The sequence below is a fragment of the Crinia signifera genome, chromosome 3 (genome assembly GCF_055691185.1).
Source record: "Crinia signifera chromosome 3, ASM5569118v1, whole genome shotgun sequence".
Classification (NCBI taxonomy): Eukaryota; Metazoa; Chordata; class Amphibia; order Anura; family Myobatrachidae; genus Crinia; species Crinia signifera.
This window is the reverse complement of record NC_139219.1, coordinates 283603503-283628469: the sequence shown is the minus strand read 5'-3', so window position 1 is coordinate 283628469 and position 24967 is coordinate 283603503. Positions and strand designations below refer to the sequence as shown.

At 42.9% G+C, this 24967-nt stretch overlaps 1 protein-coding gene across 5 annotated transcripts in view; it reads right to left on the bottom strand.

Annotated features, from left to right (window-relative positions):
• Positions 1-24967, bottom strand: part of SPHKAP (SPHK1 interactor, AKAP domain containing) — a 170998-nt gene that overhangs the window by 95610 nt on the left and 50421 nt on the right. For 3 of the 5 annotated variants that reach the window (XM_083178312.1, XM_083178308.1, XM_083178310.1), the window contains one exon: positions 4986-5103. In XM_083178312.1, the coding sequence (XP_083034438.1) occupies positions 4986-5103 (118 nt within the window). The remainder of the gene's footprint in view (positions 1-4985; positions 5104-24967) is intronic. The other 2 variants (XM_083178309.1, XM_083178311.1) reach the window with 1 other exon arrangement.

The following is a 24967-nucleotide window of genomic DNA, read 5'->3' as shown; positions in this document are numbered from 1 at the left end:
TACCAACGAATGCACCCAGGCTGTATTCCCTAATAGCACTTATGTAAGATGCCATACAGTAGTTCAACTTATATATTCATCTGGCTATACTTATTTACACTAGACAAATTGAAATGGGGTAGAACTTATAGAATGAATGTGCATCGTACCATGAAATAACACACTCTTGTGGCATCAGTCTGTGTGTAGTATATTAGCAAACATGGTAGAAGGATGAAAGGTTGAGCAGTTGATGTGTTGATGACTATAGCAAAGATTTAATTACTTTGAGATCACTAAATGAATCAGCCATACATACACCAGAGAGATAAATAACCAAGGCTTCTATTCCAAATCAGATCTCTACATTGTCAGACACGGAACCTCAGCTAATTAAATTACCCAGCCTAATTACAGGTTATTAAAAGGAAAACAAGCTGTGGATGGATTGTTGCTGAGCAGAGACAATCGGAAGGCATTGTGAATTCGCAGTGCGGATCAGCTTCCAGCATAGTGCAGCGCTGGGAGACCTGACTGCACGCACTGGGCACTTACAGCTCAATGAGGGCTTATGCATTTAGCATCGAGGTGAGTGAGTCATCTGAACTACACGAAAGAAGCCCAGTGCAATACTGGCATTCCATGTCACACCGGCAGACATTTATCATGCATTCCTGAGCCAGAGCCGGATTAACAATTGGGGAGGTGTTGGGGTTCTAGGCCCCAAATTAAAATAGACAGAGGTGGAACTACCACTGGGGCACAGATTTTGTAGTTGCTTACTTTTACACCATGTGAGATTCATACCTCTCAACTTTGAAGACGTCAAAATTGGGACCACACACACCAGATGAGCCTTGCCTATGACAGAGAGGGCCTGCCATTAAGTCGCAACCCCCATTTTTGTCATTTTCGGAGGCATGCCAAGCAGCTGGGCAGCCCCGGCTCCCTCTATCCCCCCCTGCACTGAAGAGATGTCATGCATCTACACAAAGCGGAGGTAATTCTGATTGACCTGCAAAGCTGCAAATGCCACATGAACACCCGCCCGCAAGCAGATTTTCCCTGCACGCATGCAAATGGATCCATTCGCAGCTTGCGTGCGAAGCAGAAATCATTCGAGGGTTGCTGACCTAGATCCCCTGTAATGCAGCGCACATGCTCTAGCACAGATCCCTTGTAATGCAGCACACATGCTCTGGCACAGATCCCTTGTAATGCAGCACACATGCTCTGGCACAGATCCACTGTAATGCAGCACACTTGCTCTGGCACAGATACCCTGTAATGCAGCACACTTGCTCTGGCCCAGATCCCATGTAATGCAGCACACATGCTCTGGCACAGATCACCTGTAATGCAGCACACATGCTCTAGCACAGATCCCCTGTAATGCAGAACACATGCTCTAGCAAAGACTCCCTGTATTGCAGAACACATGCTCTAGCAAAGATCCCTTGTAATGCAGCACACATGCTCTGTCACAGATCCCCTGTAATGCAACACACATGCTCTGGCACAGATCCCCTGTAATGCAGCACACATGCTCTAGCAAAGACTCCCTGTAATGCAGAACACATGCTCTAGCAAAGACTCCCTGTAATGCAGCACACATGCTCTAGCAAAGATCCCTTGTAATGCAGCACACATGCTCTGTCACAGATCCCCTGTAATGCAGCACACATGCTCTGGCACATATCCCCTGTAATGCAGCACACATGCTCTACCACAGATCCCCTGTAATGCAGCACACATGCTCTGGCACATAGCCCCTGTAATGCAGCACAGATCCCCTGTAATGCAGCACACATGCTCTGACTAGCACAGATCCCCTGTAATGCAACACACATGCTCTAGCAAATATCCCCTGTAATGCAGTACACATGCTCTAGCCAGGGTCGGATTAAGGGGGGCACAGGGGGTCAGTACCCCTGGGCTCTCCTCTAACAAGGGGCCCCCTGTGGTCGGCATGTATTCAAAAAAATATTATTATTTTTTTTAGCTAAAGGTTTTGGGCATGGGAGTGGGGTAGTGCTGCAGGTTCACCTATCTGCCAATGTGACAATGATTATTGATGCTGAGCATTGGGAGACAATACACACTGGTAGTCCTATGACACTTTGCACAAGAGGGCAGAGGCTGAGATGTTTGTGCTGAGCTCTGATTGGGGAAGCTCATCACATGCTTCTCAGGCCCATGGAGAACAGCAGCAGCCTCCTCATGGGAGGGTTTTTAATCAGAGGCAGTGGGGTCTCCTACAGTCCTACAGAGTAAGGTACAGAGGAACAAACACAGGCTTTTCATGCGATATGTATGTGTACATAATGTATATATATATATATATGAGTCTGACGTCAGAGCCGCGCGTCAGAGCCGCGTGACCAGCAGCTGACTGGAGCGGGCGGAAGCAGCGTCTCTTCAGAGGGGTTGGCGTGCTATTTATGGGGGTAAGTTATGTTTTCTCACTGTTACACTGTTCTTGATAAAAGTGCTATGCACTGAAACTTTGGACACTTCTACAGTGGTATTGTGTCATTATTCCGTCTGAGAGTGCCGCCGCCACCAGAGATATTTAATGTACCCGTTGCATTAACGGGGAAGCTTTTGGAAGGCACCGGGCAAGTTTATCTTCAGTGGCCACGGAGTGCCGGCCCCACGTAAGCTATATATATATATATATATATATATATATATATATATATATATATATATATATATATAAAATAACACCACCCCCCTCCTGCAGTTACCCATTGACCAAGTCAATACTGCTTTTACTCTGTGTTTTGAAAGTGTAATATTATCCCATGCAGTTTGCAGACAGTAATGACAAGAGCAAGGGGGCCCCCCTGTCTAAAGTGACCCCCCCCCCCCCCAAAGGATTAAAACGGCCCTAGCTCTAGCAAAGATCCCCTGTAATATGCTTCCAGCTTATACGCAGGATCACAGTGGTTTCAATTGATGGAGCTGGAATATCTGCCAACTGGTCCTTAAGGCTCCATGTATTATTCTACAGGCTCGCACCAAAACACAGTGTGATATCTAGGGAAGATGTCATGTCATTTTGGGATAAAGTACGGCACCATTGTATTATTTTTTGAAAGTAGAATGAAGTATGTTTCCATTTACTGAAGGGATGCAACAGTCCACTGTGATGATCACAACTTTAATGAATTTTCAGGCTTAAGCTAGATACAGTAAGTGTGGCTAAGGTCTCTATCATAAGCAGTGATAACGAAGATTTTCTATCACCATTTATCACAGCAATTGCCTGTTATTACTAAAGTTACAATCTTGCTTATTTTTGCTTGTGGCTATTTTGGCCATTACCAAACATAGGGGGTTATTCTGGTCCGTAGGCACGGACCAGAACATTCACACGGGGACTGATGGTGGACACATGCTCATAGGTAGGGTCATTTCTGCTCATGTGCATACACCGGGTGCGTGCACACACCTGAGACTGTGGCAGGGGGCGTGGAGCAGCGGCGGATAGTCACGCCCATGGGAACGCCCAGCGTTTATGGGTGTTCCCATGGTAATCGGGCTGTAACCTCAGTGCCGGGGGCGGGCAGCTGACATCACCGGATGTCAGCTTCCCGCCCACTTCCTCCTGAGGATGCATGCAAATCTATGTGACCTGAGAGTTACCTAGATATGTGTGCATGTTCCACATCATTCAATGGCCCTGTGAGGGTGGTGCGGGGCAGCATTCGCCTGGCTGGTGTTTGGTGGACTCACAAGTCTGTGAACTACACACACATAATGAATATTAATTAGCCAATGTGACTTAATACTGCTGTGCAGCACAGAGGAGCTGATAGACGACAGATGGCTGCAATGAGCTGCTGCAGTAAGGCACACACAGTGGGATGCTGTCAGTTTACCGACAAAGGTTGCACCCACGGTCATTATACAGACACCCATTGACCAACAGTCAAAATAGCGACACGGCCAATATACCGACATTCAGTATACCGACATGTTCAGTTTGACCTGGTCAAAATACCAACATTTAACCTGTCGACAGGTCAACACACCGACATGACTTTTCAAGCAATTTTGCCCTGAAACAGACCTCTTTCATACTTTACCTTCATAGTGGACCTGGAGGGGGAATATAATAGTGTGCTGAGCGCATCAAAACCCATAATAAAATGTCGACATGTTGACATGTCAGCATGCTAAATGTCAGTATTTTGACCATGCCAGTCAGTTGAACATGTCGGTATAATGAGTGTCGATCTATTGACAGTGTTGGTATTTTCACTGTCGGTCGATGGGTGTCGTTATAATGACCTCAGTGAAACGTCAGTCAATCATACTGAAACCCACGCAGCAGCTCTTCTTGTATGCAGGTAGCTCTGCCAATCAAAGCTCTCTGGGACAGGTGTACTAAAAGTCCAAAAGTTATAAAGTGGAGAGTGATAACGCACCAGCCAATCAGCTCCTAACTGTTATTCTGCAAACCCAGCCTGTAACGTGACAGTTAGGAGCTGGTTGTTTGTTACTCTCCACTTTATTGAAGCTTGGTGCATCTGTCCCTCTGTCTGATATGTACTAAGACGTAAGTCTTTAAAAGTGGAAAGTGATAATGCACCAGCCAATCAGCTCCTAAATGCCATGTTGCAAACTGCATTTTTAAAAAAAATGTCTGTGAAGAGATGATTTATTGCACATTTATCACTCTCTATTTTATCAGTTTTCAAAGCTTAGTACATCTCGCCCTGAGTGTGCACAGCCAACTGATGTGAATGTTCAACTGTACTCTGTAAAGTGCTGCGGAATATGTATGCGCTATATAAGAAACTGTTAATAAATAATAAATAAATAAATATCCCAAGTTAGTTAATTGATTCTAATGGGTATATTACTAAAGCTTCTAAAACAGAGGTGATGCTGCCAACAGCAATCATATTGATTTGAATATGTACAGTAGCATCTGAGCCAACCACTGTTCCTGACACATATAAGACATATATTGTACTGTATGCTTGAAAAGTTACCTTCTTGCATGCCGTGATGGAACTGCCCAGGTTACTGGTTGACGTCTCAATCAAACTGCTTCCGCCACTGCTCCCATATTTGTCCAAGGGGCCATACATGGCTGCCAGCTCACAGCTGCTGGAATGAAAGCAGACAAGACAAGAAATAAAGCCGTGTGATTTTCTCTCATTATGCTGAATATGACCAATTGCAAATCAATTACCAAAACAGCTGGTCACTGCAAACAAGCACAATTTACATTTTGATGACTAGGTATAGTTCCTTAGAATGAAGTATCAGCTATGTGGTATGTAAATGAATGCTATAGGGTAGCATGATTTCTGGATCTGTTTCCTGAAATAAAACGAAATGTTCCAGATGAATTAAAAGGTTCTCAGTTCATCAGTTTCTAAATGGATGGAATATTTCGGTTTATTAAGCAGAAACTATTAATAACACTGATATATAGTGGAAACGCCATTATCCCCATCTCATCAGAGTTTGTAATCCACTAGACCACATGCTCGGTGCCAGATTGCCCAGACCTGGCCACTGGTGCACCAGATGTGCAGGTAAATTACATGGGCACCAATACCATCTAGGGGGATGACCAGCACCAGTAGCTAGATTAGAACAATAGATATAACCCTTTCATGAAATTGTGAAAAAGCATATTTGGGTGAAACCCTCTCTTTTCAACGGACTTGTTTCTTCACCACTTAATTAATATACCCCTAATGTCCCAGACAGCGCTGTGTGTGGAGGTTAGACTCTGACTAGGTAACTCAAGGGCCCTACACATAGGGGGTTATTCTGGTTGGTTCACAAGGCTGCAAATTCGTAGCCTTGCAAGTCCACCAGACGCCACCTGCCGAATGCCGGTACGCCCACCCCCCTCGCATGCCGTGTACTTTCACAGGGGCTAAGAATGGATATTTAACATAAACAGCCATTCGCAGGCTGTGGGGGTACACCCGCATCAATCAATGGTTTCTGACCATCGAATGATGAGGAAGGTCCACTCATATCTAAGGTTACACTCCGGTGATGTCAGCTGCCCACTCCCCGCACTAGCCTCACCAGGCCATTTCCATGGGAACGCTTAGCGTTTTCATGGGAACGCCTATTAAACGCTGGACGTTCCCATGGGCAAGTCCTTGGCCCCCCGACCCCGCCCACAGTCTAGGGTTTGTGCACCCGGCAAATAGTCTGTTTGCTGTGGCCGCACGCACCCGACGTTTGCACATGCACAGAAATGGGTCTGCACATGCGCATGTGCCAAACATCGGCCCCTCGCGCGAAGCTACGGGGGATGTGAAGCGATCTAAATAAGGTCCATGGGCCGATGAGCGCTCTGAGCAAAGCTACTTCCCTCAGAACACTCGGTCTCTCTCTGCAGAGCGCTGTGTGCTGAGCGAGGTGTCAGGGTTCTCTGTAGAGAACCCTGGCCCTAACGGATTAATAACCTGCATGCAGGTTATTAATTGCCGCCGGATTCAGGCCGGCAGGGCCATGCATTTATATTTATTTACATGTATTTCCAGGCATTTTCTGAGAGATTTACTAAAATCCCTCAGAAAATGCCTGAATGTCGCCCTGTGTGTAGGGGCCATCAGACCTACAGGAGAAGCATGTCAGCTGCTTCTCTGATGGGAGAATGGAGTTCTCATTGTTTATCTTTTCCCTCAGAGTAACGTTCGTATACAAACAAGACGGGACAGGTCCTATTTAACATGATAATACAATTACTCTTGTTACTTCTTCCATACAATGTAAGCAGCTAAAATTGTCTCCTATAAGGAAATTTCAGGGTGACTCCAAGGGGACAAAGAAATGCCTGGAAGCCAATGAAATAAATATGTATAGAGTATGTATGCATAAGTGTGTGTGATAGATGGGAGAAATACGCAGCCTGGTCATTATGTGAAAGACAAATATATTAGGTTCTTTCTCATTGTCAGACTGGAAACCATACCAATAGCTGTGAAGGTAATAACTCAAATACTACAAATAGGGAGAGATGCACATGACACCTATAACAAGCTGACAGTGCCAGAAGACAAACAAGTCCTATATATGTCAGAAACACAACGTTTAACTCCTTGCCTTCCAGCCACAGCGGCACCAGGAAAAAACACACCAGAATGCAGAAAATATATAGCAACTACCCAGGACAAAAAAGTGTTGTAGACACCCAACGCTCATCCCCTTCCCACCCCCAAAAAAGGAATGGTTTATATTATCAACATTACATGATGGTGGCCATGTTGTTGGTGATGACGATAATGAACTATAGTTGTTAGGTAGCATTTCCGGTACCTATAGATGTATTATATGTTATTTGCATTGGTGCTTTAAAAGAGGTTGAGGCCTGTGTGCAGCCTCCTCCGTTCGGGCTCCCTCCTCTCTTTCGGATACAACGCCCCAGCTCTCACTGCAGTAGAGTCTGTTATTGTTTCCGCCGGCGTGCCAGTCGCTGGTATCTGGTGGCTGGCATGCCAGCAGACGTGGACGCTCAAGTGTCTCATTGTCGAGAATGGGGTGCATGAGCATCTGCAACGTGTATGTGCCCCATTCGCCGGTAGGGGATGTCGATCGGTGCGCCGGGAGCCACTCAGATGAGAGCGGCTCCTTCTGTATACAATATGGTTGCCAGTAGTTTGACATTGTCTGTGTCTACAGTCATTAGGTCGACCACTATTAGTCCAAAGTTATTAGGTTGACACATGAAAAAGGTCAACATGCTTTAGGTCAAAATGGTCAAAAGATCGACACAAAGCAAAAGTGGTCATACGAGAAAGGACGACATGGGACATGAGTTTTTCATAATAAAACAGTCATTATTATTTAAAATGAATTGCCTTATAAAGTTAATGATCAAAAAAACTATTTTTGACAATTAATTAGATGTTAGAACTTTCTAATGTAAAATATAAAAATTATGTAAATGTAAAATATATTTTGCTATTTCTTTAATCTTTCTTTTCATTGTACATTTGGATATGTTTACAATTATATAAATGTATATGCTGGTAAATTGCTCACATTTCTCTTACTGACCCCACAGTACTGATGTAGAGAGAAGGGGAAGATAAAGATAGGAAGCGGAGAGAGATTTAGGGTGATATTCAATCCCGGCCCGAATTTCCTGGCCAGGCGAAAAAAAACTGCAAAAATTCGACTTTTAGTATTCAATCTTGGGCATTTTCGCCAGTTTTTGAGTATGTTTACGCTCATGGCATTTAACTTTTTTGTCGATCCACGCAGTTTTCGACGATGAATAGAGCGAGTCAGATTTGCCCATGAAATGGGCGAAAATTGCTGTTTTTTTGTCTTGTGAAAAATTTGACCAGGATTGAATACCCCCCATAGAGGAGTTAGGTAGAACAGAACTTGGGACATACACAAGACAAGCTAATGTCAAAGTCAGACTCTCAGGTGCATGCAACCTTGCTTTTGTGATGCAATCTTACAGACAAGGAGTACTCCGTTCCCTGCATCAATAGCAGTTACTGTGTGACCACAATCTGAGGCATCAGATATTAGTACATTGGTCACTGTGACCCTAATAAGCCAATTTCAGCAGACATTCCATGTGTTTTCTCTGCGTTACAACATTACAAATTGACTAGAAGGAGCACTTGACATCCAGTCTGACCTATAAATACTGATAGGAAAAGCATCCGATTTGCTGAGCATTCCTTGCTTGGGAATTGATATTGCCTTGTTACATTCTGTGAGAACTACTGAGCGGCGGGAGCAGAGTTTGCCAACACATAAAAAAGTAGTCTACATTTGTACATCTAATCGCAATATATGAATCAGGGTTGCCTACCCTCCCGGAATGGCCGTGAGGCACCCGAAAATCGGGTCCCCCTCCCGGCCCCACGGAAAGGTGGGCAACCCTCCGGGATAGCGTCGGCACCCCCTGAATCTCCCTAGCCGCAGTGGTTAAATGCCTGCGATTTGCAGCTTTTCGGGGTGGGGCTAAAGATGCAAATTGCATCATTAAGCCTTGCCCTCTCCTCGAAGACCTGCAAATTGAGGGATTTGCCACACTGGGGGTGGGACTTGATGACATCTACATCAGGCCCCTGTCCCCAAAGTGCTGCTGACAGATTCCCGATGAGGTGACTTTGGCCCTTATTCAGATCTGATTGCAGTACAAATTTGGTTATAGGGTTGTCAACTCAAATTTGTTTTCAAAATGGGCAAAACCATATGCACTGCAGGTAGGGCAGATGTAACGTGCAGAGAGAGTTAGATTTGTGTGAGTTATTTTGTTTCTGTGCATTATAAATACTGGCTGCCTTATATTTACACTGCAATTTATATTTCGCCTTCAACACACCCCACCCAAATTTCACTCTCTCTGCACATGTTACATCTGCCCCACCTGCAGTGCACATGGTTTTGCCCATTTTGAGAACAAATTCGAGTTGACAACCCTATAACCTAGTACGATAAAATAGTATACGAAATGATCACCTTTATACAGGTTTGCTGACAGAAAGGACGACGACATGTCAATGTCTCTTCCTTTAAAAGGAAAAATAAAAAATATGTTATTTGTAGGGCCGCAAAATGATGCCGGTGTTTAATCCAGCAAACGCAAAGAGGAAAGAAAACGCTGAAGCACAGCACTTGGCTTTTTTAATGTACTTTTAATTTGAGCTGTGACAGTTTTACTTTCACTTTGAGCTGTGACAGTTTTTAGCCTACAAACTCTCCACCCCACCCCCAGTCCCTATGGGTTCCTACCTTCAATCTCTGTCTTCAAAGCTCTCGCTCTCCTATTCAGTAATTTTGAAACAGAGCAGTGTCCCTGCAAAAATAGCTTTCACTTTCTTTTATGACATGTTTGAGCACACAAAGGAGAAATTTGGTCCCTCGGGTGGCCTCTAGGGGTCACTGGCGGTACTTCACCTCATAGAGGTGAGGAGTGGTTAGCCTTTTTTATATATAGATGTGGTAGGTAAATTAGATATAGAATCTGGTTGGTTGCTATGGGCAACTTCTCCCTTGTTCACTTTAGAAAGTTTGATATATAGGTCCTAATTAGTTGTAAAAGATTACACCAGATGAAATATCCTGGCTTCTTCTACCACATTTACTGTATTTGTAGATCTGAGCCCTCAAACATTGCACTGGACCAGAGAGCAGCTGCCAGGAGGAAGAGACAGAAGCCTTACAATGAATTGGGAGATTGTGAGCTTAGAAAGTGCAGTACTGTTTCTATTATGTTTGTGTATGTATTTATTATGTTTAACCTTTTCCGGACCACTGATTTAAATGTTTGAAACAGCCTTAACTATAGACCATCTGTACTGTTAAATATTAATACTGTATTCCATAGTATCCATTGTATAAAAAGACCAATATTCAGGGCAGTTACCACTCCCCCAGACTCCCATACTTACTCCAATGTGCTGCAGAGTGGGAGATTTTGGATTACATTTGGAAACCCCCCTCTAAAAATCCTGCATTTGCCACTGGACACCGGGGGATGCTATGGATGCTGGAGGACACCTCTGAACCAGGTGAGTATAAAATATTCTGAAATTTGGAATAATCCATTATCCAAAATGCTCCTCGTCCCAAGCATTTCTGATAAGAGATACTCAACCTGTATGTTTTTAGATATGTTACCTTTTTACACAAGTATCTTTCAACACTATTAACACATGCAGCAGCAGCTCTTATCTGTCTCATGTATCAAGCTTCAAAGTGTGGTGAAAACGTGGTCAGATAGTGAGTCCATGACACCTTTTAGTCACTTGCACCACAGGGTGCGTGCGGGGGACTTTTCAGGGCAATGGGTATCATTTACTCCAGTGATGCCCCTACATTGCACATGCCTATGGCAGCTTCAAAATGCTGAGTGACCATGGTCGACGACCAGTGTGTGACTCCCTGCCATAAGTCTTTTGGGTGTTTGTGCACAATATTTCCCAGCGCCCCTTGCATGAGGCGAAGTCATCAGTATATGGCTGTGCTAATGTAACATTAAACATGAAGCATTTTGCAATTCTAATTTAGTGTCCCTCCTCTAAAGCTGTCCTGTAGAGACCTGCAGCATTATCTCAGTGTGCTGATGCGGTGTCCTCCTCTAAAGCTGTCCTGTAGAGACCTGCAGCATTATCTCAGTGTGCTGATGCGGTGTCCTCCTCTAAAGCTGTCCTGTAGAGACCTGCAGCATTATCTCAGTGTGCTGATGCGGTGTCCTCCTCTAAAGCTGTCCTGTAGAGACCTGCAGCATTATCTCAGTGTGCTGATGCGGTGTCCTCCTCTAAAGCTGTCCTGTAGAGACCTGCAGCATTATCTCAGTGTGCTGATGCGCTCCCGTGCATGTGAATCCTTTAGCCAGCTACATTGACTAATGGCATCATTGATTTACTCCTGTTAAACAATTGCCTAAGCCTGCAGGGGATTCACTTAGTTGATCAGCCATTAATAGATTTCCCTATCTGAGAGCTACATTATTTAGCATCTGTACCTAATCAATATTCAATTTGAAAAAAATAAATCCCGACAAACATTGGTCTATATAGAAGCTTTAGCGGCGCTCAAGGGACAGGTGTCTCTGGTGGATGTTTCCAAGGTATATGGGTAAAAAAAAATCTGCATCCTTCAATAATACAATTACTTTTTCAAAATATACATTTTATCATTTTTTGCATCTTTATTATTGTTATTGTACAAAGTGTATTAGAAACACTTATTTTCTCCCTAACTGCAAATATATAAACACACACAGGAAGATGTGTGAAGTTTTGACTTGCTACAGTAAGCTGCTATATACAGCAACAATGTAGCGGGACACATCTGCGCCAATGGATGGTGTTTGTATAAAGTGCTGTTTGCTTTCATTTTTTAGGTTTTGTTAAGTGTGTACTGTGTACACATGGTGCAGTGTAGTGATTTGTTTGTGCTGCAGCGATAAATCGCTTGGTGCACGCTCCAGTGTTCACTAGTAGTAGTAGTAGTTTGTTTATTTATAAGGTGCCACAAAGTGTCCGCAGCGCCGTACATAGCAAACATAAAACAAATTACAAGGTAACTTACAGGGTGTGTTGATAAAATACAGCATAAATAGGGGTATAGCTGGTAGAACTAAAATCAGCATCAGTTCTGAAGTAGGTGTCAAAATTGTCGAGGAGACTGACGATGAAGTAGAGGAAGGGAAGAACAGGACAGGAGCACTGGTGAGGTAAAGAGGTAGGGTGAGTACGTGAGGAAGGAGGTCCCTACTCATAAGAGTTAACAGACTAAAAGGAGGTGGGTGGACAAACGAAAAACAATAGGATAAGTAGGAATGGATGTGAACAGATGGAGGGGTAGGGTAGGAAGGATAGGAGGAGCGAAAGAGTTTAGGAGGAGGAGGGATAGGCTAGTCAGAAGAAGTGGGTTTTGAGGGAGAGCTTGAAGGAGGTAAGGGAATCAAAAAGCCTGATGGGTGGCGGGAGGTTGTTCCAGTGCAGGGGGGCAGCGCGAGAGAAGTCTTGGACACGGGAGTGGGAGGAGGTGATTAGGTGTGTGGTCAGGCGGCAGGCGGAGCGAAGAGGACGGGAGGGAGTGTGGATAGAGATCAGCTAAGAGAGGTTAGTAGCTTGCTCCTGCGATCAGCTGTTTCCCTCTGCTGCTCCCCCGGCAGAGTCTCCTGTTCGTCAGAGACCATCTCTGGTCGCTGATGGAAACGGGACACTGAGCAATATATTGCCCCCATGTGTACACAGCTAGAGTTTTAAGATGTAGTTCATAATTATTTTACTAGCAGCTTCATGTTGTGATGTGCAATGTTAAATACTTCTAATTATCTTAACCCTTTGAGTGCCAACATGCGCAAAATATCCACTAAAAATGCCAGCATCACTCACATTTGTTCTATAAATTCAAATAAAAAATGTTTTGTAAAAAAATACTATATTTCTATATAAGCTAAACATTACAGGTCATTATGGTGAATACAAATGTTTGCTTGGCAAATTTCACACCTATTTTGACAAATTCCCTTGTGAGGGGACAGGGTGCACCAATATGGTGTCCATTTTGATAATGTCGACATTTGGGACAAAAAAACATGAAACCCCCATGTCAACGTTTGACTGTCACCCTTTCCCATGTAGACCTAATGATTGTGTCGACATAATGACCCTGTTGACCATGTCGACCCATGTTCACCATGTTGACCTAAGGCCTGCTCATAAGTACATCGTGGCTGGTTTTTAGTACCTGCGATATATCACTTGCAATTTGATTTATATAGACGTATTTGCCAGCCCCTGTGGTGCAGTCCATCAGATAAATCACATGTAAAAATAGTACATTAAGTAGAAAATCGGATGGAAGGACTCCTGGGGAGCTGCCATCGGAGTTCAAGGGAAATCGGATGCAATTTAAGGCTCAGACAAGTCGCAGCAGTGTATGAGGATCTTAGGTAAAGTACAATGGACATAAAATACTGTTAATATTTCATTAATACAATAGAATAAGGGCTTTATAAATAACTGCTCCTCATCAGAATCAGTTCTGCAATATCAGTTACTGGCTTTTCGTTTTCTGATTTTCATCCACACGGGTGCAGGTCTTTCACCAATCAGCAAGTGACTCTGTAATCTACAGTATATTAATGTTAATTGTTAGAGAATAGAACAAGCAGGGACACTGTCAGGGGGTACGCAGTGGTCCCAAGAGAGGGGGGGAGGGTACTAATTACCCAGGCCCAGGTCTGATGAAGGGTCCAGTGCACCCCCCCCCCCCTCCATTACGTGGCACCTACAGCTCTTCTATACTCAAAACATGCTGCTGTGTACTGGGCTGCAGTGTGGCCAAGGAGGTGCTTAAAGTGTTATTTTATTGTAAGAGTGCGTGGCCACGCCTCCAATTAACCCTCACCCCCTGAAAAGTACCTGGGCCCCAGCCAGGCTCTCTACTGCACTGGATGTACGGGGGTCCCATCTGATAGTGGGCAGTGTTAAACATTTGTAACATTACTAAATATTGCCTTGCATGGATTTCGGAGAGATGTCTGGCAGGTTTTGTAGGGGTGAGGTTGAACTACAAATGGTTTTGCTGATAAGTTGCAATAGGCTTGTACTGCCAGCAGGGGTGCTACATGATTATTAGACTGATGAGAATTTGCATGTGTGTATTTGTCTCTCAGTCCTAATTGTAAACATTGCTGTACTAGCGGAAAAAGGCTTTTGCAAATAATTATGTTTGTGACCTTTATATTCAATCTTACTTCAGGACATACAGTGTGGCCGGGCAAAATAACAAGATTTCTAAATAGACTGGGAAAATAGAATTTATTAAAGCATTATTAAAACCATAAATGTGCAATTTAAAGGATAATCTGGAATCCTGTAGCTGCAAAGCAGACCATTGTATTTCACATTTTTTAATTAAATCTAGTTTCTAGATTTGTTTTACTTCAAGTCTTATTATCCATACACACTGGGCGTTTTTGCCCAGTGTGTATGGATAACGATGACGGTGAAAAAAGGGGACTCTTATCTCTCTCCAAGGCTAAGACCCAAATCTTTTAGAGGCTTTCTCCTTTCCTGAACCTCAATAGACTCTATTGTAAGAGAATTTTTTTTTAACACCCAAAAAAAAAATGTTTTTGTTTACATATTGGACATCACTGACATAAATGGCAAGTTAAAACTTGTGACCCACTGAACAAACAGGGACCTCTGGCTCCAATACTGTTTGAAGGCTTCATCATCATTTTTAACCCCTGCAAATTCTATCACCATTAGGGTCTGGAATTGGACTCACTCCATACTGGTTGATCTGATACAGACGTCCAGTCTCTGCCTGCGTGCTACAGATGTGTAGGGAAGTCAACTTGCACACCCGCGAAACACCCGTGAGACAAAACAGTCCTCTGGGATCAGCCATGTTTACCGTCCAGTAACCACCCAGATATGCCTATTTTATCAATCTCCCTGCTGTTGCCACCTCCGTCTGTGTCTGGTACATGCACAGTTCCTATGCTGCATGCACACTATTAAGACATCCCTGAAATCAGAACACAAGTGCATAAATGGGTTTAGTATAATCTCCCAACATTTAAAATATTGATGGTCAAAATACCGCCAAGTATTGGTAAACAGTCAAAATATCAAATGTTCAAAATGCCGACATTTATTATGCCGTCATGGTAAAATAAGCTGACACAGTCAAAATGCCCAACATTTAAAATGTCCACATGTCAAAAAGTCAAAATTTTGTTTGTGTCTATGTCAACATCCCCTCGCATGGGGAGGGGATGTCCTGTATCCCCTCGCATGGTTCTCTGCGCTCGCCGTGCTGCGCTCGGCACACAATTATAATCTAACTCTATGCCCACTTGGATCGTGAAGTAAAAACAAGTCAGTTTCAAAGAAAAAAATCATGAAAAACCACATGTTGACTGTTTCACATGTCGACATTTTAAATGTCACCATTTTGACTGTCCACATTTTGACCATTTCAGCAAAATGAATGTTGGCATTTGGAATGTGTTGGTATTTTGACTGTCTACCAATGGTTGTCGGTATTTTCACCGTCAGTATTTTGACTGTGAGCAGGCTAACGCTGACTGACCAATGACGGAGGTCGGCACACATCCCTACAAAAGTGACCACATCCACCTAGTTCACCACCAACGCGTTTCAACCCCTGAAGGGTCTTTATCAAGCCTTAAGAAAGATCCTGCAGGGTTTCAACACTGTGGCTTTGTTGGATTGTAAATAAAGTTCATACTGAAAGATTCCATTAAGCAGCATAGCACCAATTTCAACACACTGTGTATGTAATCATATTATTCAAGATGAGCTAAGCATTTTTCAAGACACCATTGCCAAGCCTGTATTGTTTAACATTACATTCTCAGTGTGTGGAGGGTGTAGTGTATGTTATAATGATAAGGGGACACTGTAATGTGGCATGATCGAATCTGCTTGTTAAAATGCGGAATACACTTTATTGTTGCATAGCAACAACTGGGTGACTCTAATATGGCACAGTATGAACAGTGGACACTGTTATGTGACATAATATGAACTGGGGCACTGTAATTTGGCATAATTTGAACTGGAGGGCACTCAAATGTGGCATATTATGATCAAGGGGCACTGTAATGTGGCATAATATGAACTGGGGCACTGTAATTTGGCATAATTTGAACCGGAGGGCACTCTAATGTGGCATATTATGATCAAGGTGCACTGTAATGTGGCATAATATGAACTGGGGACACCATACTGTATGTAATAATGTGAATTTAATGAGAACTCTACATCATGCTATCTAGCTAACTAAGATAGTTCATAAAAAAATCTAAGGCACTACTATGGGGCATAACATTAACTAGGGTACTACAATGCTGTGGAGGGATGACTCTAGAAGCATTGAGATGGGGACCTCTTCAGTATGTTGCTATGAGGCCCAAAATTCTGGTTGGATAAAGGGATTTTCATGGTTGGGTTGAAGGTGCCTGGACACCACGGAGAGACTATAAAGGGTTGTATATCACCGGTCACTACTCTGAGATGGCAACTGACTGATACCATGCAGTAAAATTGTGCTCCCTAAGGACAGTATTGTCGAGAGCAATTGGCACCATTGAGACAGCTAAAATAAAAACGCAGCTATTAAGTTCTTCCAGTAAAATCAAACTTCCGTGCGGAATGGAAATGAATGGGACTGCTGTTGTATGTGAGGGCAATTATAACGTAAAATGAGATGCCCCAACCTCTTATGCAGTCACATAATGTTCAAACAAGCCTATAGTACATGCCGTAAATCACCACTGAAAAGTTATGGTGCAAAGTTAGCGCTGAACTTCAGCAATCCATCAGACACCAGCTTTCAGCTTGCACCCAACAGATAAAGCTTGGTGAAGCAGGACCGTGAAGCTGAGGATCCCCTTTTTCCAGGGATACCAGAATTTGTGAAAATCGGCCCTGGGGAACTGGAGATATCCAACTTCAAAGCAGCAGTGCACATCCAAACTGTTAATTGCAATTCCCAGTCATATTTCTCAGGTTCTCTCTGACTTAGAGTATTTCTGAGAGCTGGGACTCTCCTCTTTCTGTCGACACTAGCGCTTTGTCTCTATCATGCCTAGAACTAGAGATATCAGCCTTCCAGCAGCCGGTCCCTTCTCCAGCTCCAAACGTCTGGTGTACAGTTTAATATTTTTGTCAATGGATTGCTCTGGCTCCTGATTTCTGATCCCCAAGTTCCCAGCATCTCCTGAAAGGTGGGACTCTAGGTTATATACTATTGAAGGCTAAGAAATCTATTTCCAGATAATGGAGATATCTGCAGTCAAACAAGCTGTCCTTCCACCGGAAAATGACGAATATTAAGCCCACTCCATTATCCAACCCTCCCCTGCCTATAAAACACCCCCTACCTCCCTGGAAGTCATTTACACGGGACCCATCATTCAGCTCAGTGCCCCCTTCCACACATTAGTGTTCTCCCTCCCACCTCCTGTGCAGTAAAGGAGCAATTAGCAGAAGTTACTGCTCCAGGTCCTACATGTTGAGTGGAAGATAGAGCACCCCCTGCCACCCGTGGGACATCAAAGCTGCTGCTGATACCACCCCCCACCCCTAAGAGGGGAGAATGGGTAAGGGCCCCTTGTGCAGTGCTTTGCCCAGGGGCCGACACTGCTGTTAAGACGGCCCTGTGGTGCAGATATATGCAGTTTCAGTGACCGAGCCCTACTGGCAGCAGTCTGATATGCTTTGGTATGTTATACGAATCCTATGCTATCTTGGCAATCGTTGATGAGAAAATAATAGACAATTTATAGAACATTGACAAATGGGGCAATTATTTAATGACATTAATGTACATTTGTATGGGGAAATTTAATTGTAAGTTTAGCCATGTAAAAAACCTTGAGCTCAATTTTGGGTATGAGTGCTCCCGATTTTCATAGTATCTAATTTTACAAAAATAGTCACATGGTTTTCAGAACTGAAAACCACTCAGCACGTGAATAAAACACTACAAAAAAAATAATTAGTTTTGACCACTATTGGTCAACTAGACTTAGGGCCAGATTCTCTAAGCTTCAAAAGTGATAAAATGGAGAGGGATGAACAGCCAGCCAATCAGCTCCTGTCTGACATTTTTCAAACACAGTCTGTGACATGGCAGGTAGGAGCTGATTGGCTGGCTGTTTATCACTCTCCATTTTTTACTTTTGAAGCTTAGAGAATCTGGGCCTTTAGTCTGGTCCGACATTGACGAAAAGTCAACACAAGCAAAAGGTCAACATGGAAATGATCGACACAGGAAAAGGTCAACACAAGTTTTTTATGTTTTTTGTATGTTTTTTGTTTTTTATGTGTATTGACATTACTTGACATGGAAACTGAATTAGTGAAATGCGTCCCCTTGCGTGGCTTGCTGCACCTGCCATGTTTGGGCACACTAAATTATATTACCCCTCTATGTCCACTAGGATCGTGATGTAAGACGTAAGTCAGTAAAAAAAAATGATGTCAAACTTACACTGACCTTTTCCTGTATTGACCATTGACACGTCGAGTTTTTGTCAATGTTGACCTAGACCTTTCGACCAATAGTGGTCAACCTTTTGACTGTTGACCCGGTAGTGACGTCAGCAACCCGTATCCGACCCAGGTTATTTTTGGAATGTGAAATGGGTTTCAGGGATTTAAATTAAATACCCCCACTTGCGCCTTCTCTTACAAGGCGGGTGTGCCTAATTATGCAAATACATTTGATCCATCCTTATTCTTCTCTCCTCTTCAGTTTCTTATATTTTAAACAGTAACATCATCCTGTCACAGAGCGGAAGCCAGGAGCACTGCCTAGCGCAGGAGAAATATAATAATGTGGGTAAAGTAGGGAAAGTTTATAGGTTTGATTAGCACTTACAGGCTTAGCCACGAAGGGAACAGTCTTGCATATTCCTTCATTTAGACAAGACTCCATAAACTAAAACTTCAAATTATATTATGCATTAATGCTGTTAGGTATTCATCTTATTTTTCTTTTTAGATGCTTCAACTGATTGAAAATGCCAACAGTAGAAGAAAAGGTCAACTGCATGGTATTAAAAATGTGTCACAAATGAGTCTTGTTATATACTCTAGAAGTTCAAAAACATACAAACTGTACTGCTCTAAACTTTGAAATGCTACTTACAGTGCCTTTTATATATCATTCTGAATGTTACAAGGACTTTGTTATTTAATTTGATGTTAAGTAAAGTTTAAGCTTTAACAGTTAAATGTATTACCCAGTGGCGTAACTATAATATCAGTCGTCGTCCCCCCCCCCCCCGCCGCCAGGCCGCCGCTGCCCCCCCCCCCCCCTGAAATTTCGGTCGGCAGCCCACCCCCAGGAATTTCGTCCTGTAGTTCCCCTCCCCAGCCCTGCCTTACCCCTCCGCCTGGCCCCGCTGCCGGGTCTGTGGCCGGGACCGCAGATCTACATGTCATGTCCCACTATGCTATTTGCTTAGTTTTACACGTCCCCTCGTGGGGCTCGCTACGCTTGCCACGCTTTGGGCTCGGTGGCTCACTGCGCTCGCCACACTATATGAAAACAACTTCATGTCGACATGGACAGTGGGGGTATGAGCGTACTTACTAAAGTGGGCGCCCAACTAACATATAAGTACCGAAAGGACTCACTGACATGCCTACAATGACGCTGTCCTGAAATAGTCCTCCACTAACCTCTGCATGGTGACCGTCTCTGATGGAGTAGTCATGCTAGAGGTGTCACTGATACTGGGCAATTCCCTTAGACCCGACCAAAAAGGTGTTTCAGTGGACTGCTTTTTACCCCCACTAGATGTTTTTGGAAAAAGCAGTTTTTTACGGGCAGATTCTTGCGAAATTGAAGGAGGAGATGTCACTTCAGCTGCCAACAGGAGCTCTTTGCATGTCTTAAGATCTCTGTCAGTTGTAAAGAAAGACACAGCATAGGACTTGAACCTTGGATCAAGCACGGTTGCTAAAATGTAGTGGTCCTCTATCAACATATTGTCAACCCGTGAATCCTGTCAAAGACAAAAAAGAACTTGATCAAAAAGTCCAGCATATTTTGCGCATGGGCTTTGTTTGATCTCCTCCTTCAATTTCTCAAGTTAATTCTCCAAAAGCCTAATTAAGGGAACCACCTGGCTCAAACTAGCAGTCTTGGCACTCAATTCACAGGTGGCTACTTCAAAGGGTTTCAGCACTCTTGCACAGCAAAGAAATTAGTGCTGGCTTGTTGTATAGCTGTGAATGGCTTTCTGCTGTTCTTCCATCCGCTGAAGCATATACAGAGTTCCACCTTGTTGGCACCTCCTGCTTCAGCTGATGGAAGGGCAGATTAAATTTTTCTTGCAGCTGCTGCAATCTCCTGCACGATGTTGCGGAATGACGAAAATGCCCGCAAATTTTTCGTGCAACCCACATCACGCCCTTAAAATTGCCTGAACCACTAAGTTGATCGTGTGAGCAAAACAGGATGTTATCTGAAATCATAAATCCTGAGGAGAGTTCAAGTGGGGTAAGCCATGTCATTATGACATCTCTGTTTTTCCAAGAGGTTCTCAGCTGTATGCCTCTTAGTAAAGCCGGTGATATAGAGTAGCCTGCCAATGAATGAGCTGGTGATGCTTGCTAGATTCTACTGCTGCTGCTGCTGGAGGGGATTCAACCACCCAGTGGGCTGTAACAGCCATGTAATCCTTGGTCTGTCCATTACCGCTTGTACACATATCCGTGGTTAAATGGACACTGGCTGCAATCCCACTTTTCAGGCCATGGATTACTTTAGATTTAATGTCCTGTTACAGCTCAGGAATGGCTTTCCAGATGAAATGCAACCGAGATGGAATCCGGTACCAGGGACACACAGCCTCCATTAATTGTGTGAAACCCACAGAATTGATGACAGTTATTGGACGCACATGCAATACTATCATGGCACTCATGGCTTCAGTGATCCGCTGTGCCACTGGATGAGAACTGACATACTTGTTCCTTGCCAAGCACTGCTGAACAGTCAGTAGTATAATGGGTTTTCTTGGGACACTTCTGGGTTGAAGAACTACCCCCAGCAGCAGCAGCAGTAACAGAAGACCTTGTTATCTAGGATTCTTCTGCAGAATCCTGGAAAGGGGAGGATTCTTCTAGCACAATAGTAGTATCAGAAGAACCATCCCTGGTCATTACTGAGGATACTGAGGTTGAGGGTGTTGGTAGTGGGGATCGCAAGTGTTGGGGTCCACTAAAGAAAAGGGACACATTTTATGCTGGACTGCTTCTTTTTCAGCATCAATTTTGGAACCCTCCCTATACTTCCCATGAGCTTGCTGCAGATTACATAATAGGGTAGATGTTCTGAGATGCTTAATGTCCTTACCTCTACTTATTTTGTTTTCACAAAGGCTACAGATGGCTTGGCAAATGTTTTCTGAATTAGTTTGAAAATAATTCCAGAATGGTCGACACTATATAGTGTCGAAATTAGGGCGCTATATAAAATTTTAAAGCACAGAAAAAAATATTTATATACAATAATTAATATATACTATAAGAGCTGCAGCCCTCTGAGTGTACAAGTGTAGGTACACTGCAACTGATCTCTAGCTGGAAATATACTATAACCAGCTGAGAATCAGAGGAAAAATGTATACAACAGAAAAGGGGTGGAGAGCTGCGCTAATAAAAATATCAAGTACCAAGGAAGAATACACTTACACAAAGGGGGTGTTTTTTGTATTTTTACTGAATATAATAAATCATATTTTAATTTTAAGAAAAAACAATTGTACATAAAAAATATATATATGAAAATTCATATAATTTCCAGGTGGCCACCTATAGACATATATCAATATATATTAGTACATAAAAATGCAATTGGATGAAACATAAACGTATACGTTTTAGTAAAATAGGTGTTTGTACTACACCCTATAATTTGAAAAAAGTATAATGAAAAAGGAAAAAAAAGAAAAAAATGGAAAAAAATCAATAAAAGAAACAGATCCTGTCTCCGTATTTTGGTACCACTTTAGATTTAGTGGTTGTAGTGCAGTCACTATTTGTGGTTAGAATCTGGATAGACAGTATGTATGCAGACGCTAAGTGCGCGTCTCTCACCTGCGCCTCCGTGCGCTGCTGGCTGGAAGATCTGAGTGTCCCTCCGGAGCAATGGTGGAGGGGAGCTGGCCAGGTAGATGTGGTTGCTGGCTGCCGCTCTTACCCTCCAGACCCGTGCCGCTATTGATGTTATGGGCGGTGTCGTCTCTCTCACAGACGCTGGGTTCACTGGTGCATCATTGGAGTTCTCAGATGTGCCGGATGGAATATGCAGCGAGGTGGCAGGTGGAAATCGCCGGTGCAGGTGCCGTAATTTTTCTGCTGATTTTGTAAGTTTTGCAGGTACAAGTTCCACAAGGCTTTATGCACTGGACAGGCTGGAAATTCTCCCTCTAACGCGTTTCGCCCCTAACAGGGGGGCTTTTTCAAAGAGTGTTTGATTTGTGTCATTCCTCACTTAATATACCCAGCCACTGATTGTCTCTCCCTTTTAATTGGTCTAGGGGAGGTGAGACAGGTGCAGTTGATTTCAACATTTTCCTGGATCTAAACAGGTTTCCAATTGCATCGTTATAACTATCTTTATTTGTAAGTAACTGACAGAAAAATAATCAGGTAAATAAATAACATCTTTACCACAAGAGTATAAAAATAAATATATAAAAGAAAAACATATACACAAGAAATTATATAAAACAAACCGATGGAGGGTTTTGTCTTTAAATATAAATAGAAAAAAATCCATATATATGGATAATTCCATTTTCTTTCTCCCTCACGGTTTATACATAAACATTTAGTGTTCAGATAAAGAGACTTCCAGGTTTAGAGATATTTTTGATACTACTCTATTCATTTGTATAATTTTTACGCTTACATTTATAGTTACTATTATTCTCATATAGAATGCATAAATACACAGATAAAAATCTTGAAATACATGCATATACTAAAAAAATTTTCATTCATATATTACGGACTCCTCCAGACTCGAACTAACAACCTCCAGTCTAGTATCAGGCGTTCTAGCTGAATGAGCCACTAGGCTCCTGATAAGGCATTTATCAGTGGCAATCAGTGGCTGGGTATATTAAGTGAGGAATGACACAAATCAAGTGAGGAATGACACAAATCAAACACTCTTTGAAAAAGCCCCCCTGTTAGGGGCGAAACGCGTTAGAGGGAGAATTTCCAGCCTGTCCAGTGCATAAAGCCTTGTGGAACTTGTACCTGCAAAACTTACAAAATCAGCAGAAAAATTACGGCACCTGCACCGGCGATTTCCACCTGCCACCTCGCTGCATATTCCATCCGGCACATCTGAGAACTCCAATGATGCACCAGTGAACCCAGCGTCTGTGAGAGAGACGACACCGCCCATAACATCAATAGCGGCACGGGTCTGGAGGGTAAGAGCGGCAGCCAGCAACCACATCTACCTGGCCAGCTCCCCTCCACCATTGCTCCGGAGGGACACTCAGATCTTCCAGCCAGCAGCGCACGGAGGCGCAGGTGAGAGACGCGCACTTAGCGTCTGCATACATACTGTCTATCCAGATTCTAACCACAAATAGTGACTGCACTACAACCACTAAATCTAAAGTGGTACCAAAATACGGAGACAGGATCTGTTTCTTTTATTGATTTTTTTCCATTTTTTTCCTTTTTTTCCTTTTTCATTATACTTTTTTCAAATTATAGGGTGTAGTACAAACACCTATTTTACTAAAACGTATACGTTTATGTTTCATCCAATTGCATTTTTATGTACTAATATATATTGATATATGTCTATAGGTGGCCACCTGGAAATTATATGAATTTTCATATATATATTTTTTATGTACAATTGTTTTTTCTTAAAATTAAAATATGATTTATTATATTCAGTAAAAATACAAAAAACACCCCCTTTGTGTAAGTGTATTCTTCCTTGGTACTTGATATTTTTATTAGCGCAGCTCTCCACCCCTTTTCTGTTGAAAATAATTCCACATGTAAGACGTGCATTTGTTGGTCCTATGACCAGGCATGACAATGGCAGTCTTATAATGCCCAACAGATGGTTCAACTTGTGCCTTACTTACAAACACACAACATCCTCATCCTCAATCATATCCGATTCCTCAGTAGTGCCATTGTCTGCTACAGAAGTCAACCCTTTTTCCACTTGCTGTAACTCGACAGGAGTGGAAGGGGGAGTGGAAGGCGGCTCGAGATTAGGCTCACATGTAGGACTCAAGGACACACTTGGACTCCTCTCAGTGCTTTGTGACATTTCTGTTCTTAGACGCACAGTTTGTTTTGCAGACTTAGGGGTTTGGCCTGTTTTCTCACTTTGACAATGAAAGACCTTGTCATACACTTTCCTAACGCATGAGATGCCTCACTAACAGCTGCAGATTCCCAAGTCTGACTCAAAAATAGAGGGCAAGCCCGGAGTCTTTCCTTGCCACTACGTGATGGAAATGGCATTCTGGCAATTTTAATTATTTCAGCTACAGGAGGAACTAACTTTCTTTTCATTCCTGTTGGAGGTTTTTTATTTCAAAACTTTTTTGGGTAAATCTTCTTGCCCGGTTTGAGGCTGAGCATCAGCAACGGCATTAGTAGTACATATTAAGTCGTCACCATGAATGATGGCAGCAGCTGGTGTGGGAGTATTGTGTCCAAACTGTTTGTTCTCCATTTTTAAATTTAATTTAATTAATTAATAGCCAAATATTTTTTTTCTTGTTTTTGTGGACAGAGCTTGTTTAACGCTGAACAATCACACATCTTCTGAAAGTATACTATAATAATTAATAATAATAATTTTATTTATATAGCGCTCTTTTTCCAATAGGACTCAAGGCGCTTAACAGATAGAATGAATGTAATACAGTACAGGAACAATGAAGTACAGAAAAGCTTTTCATAAA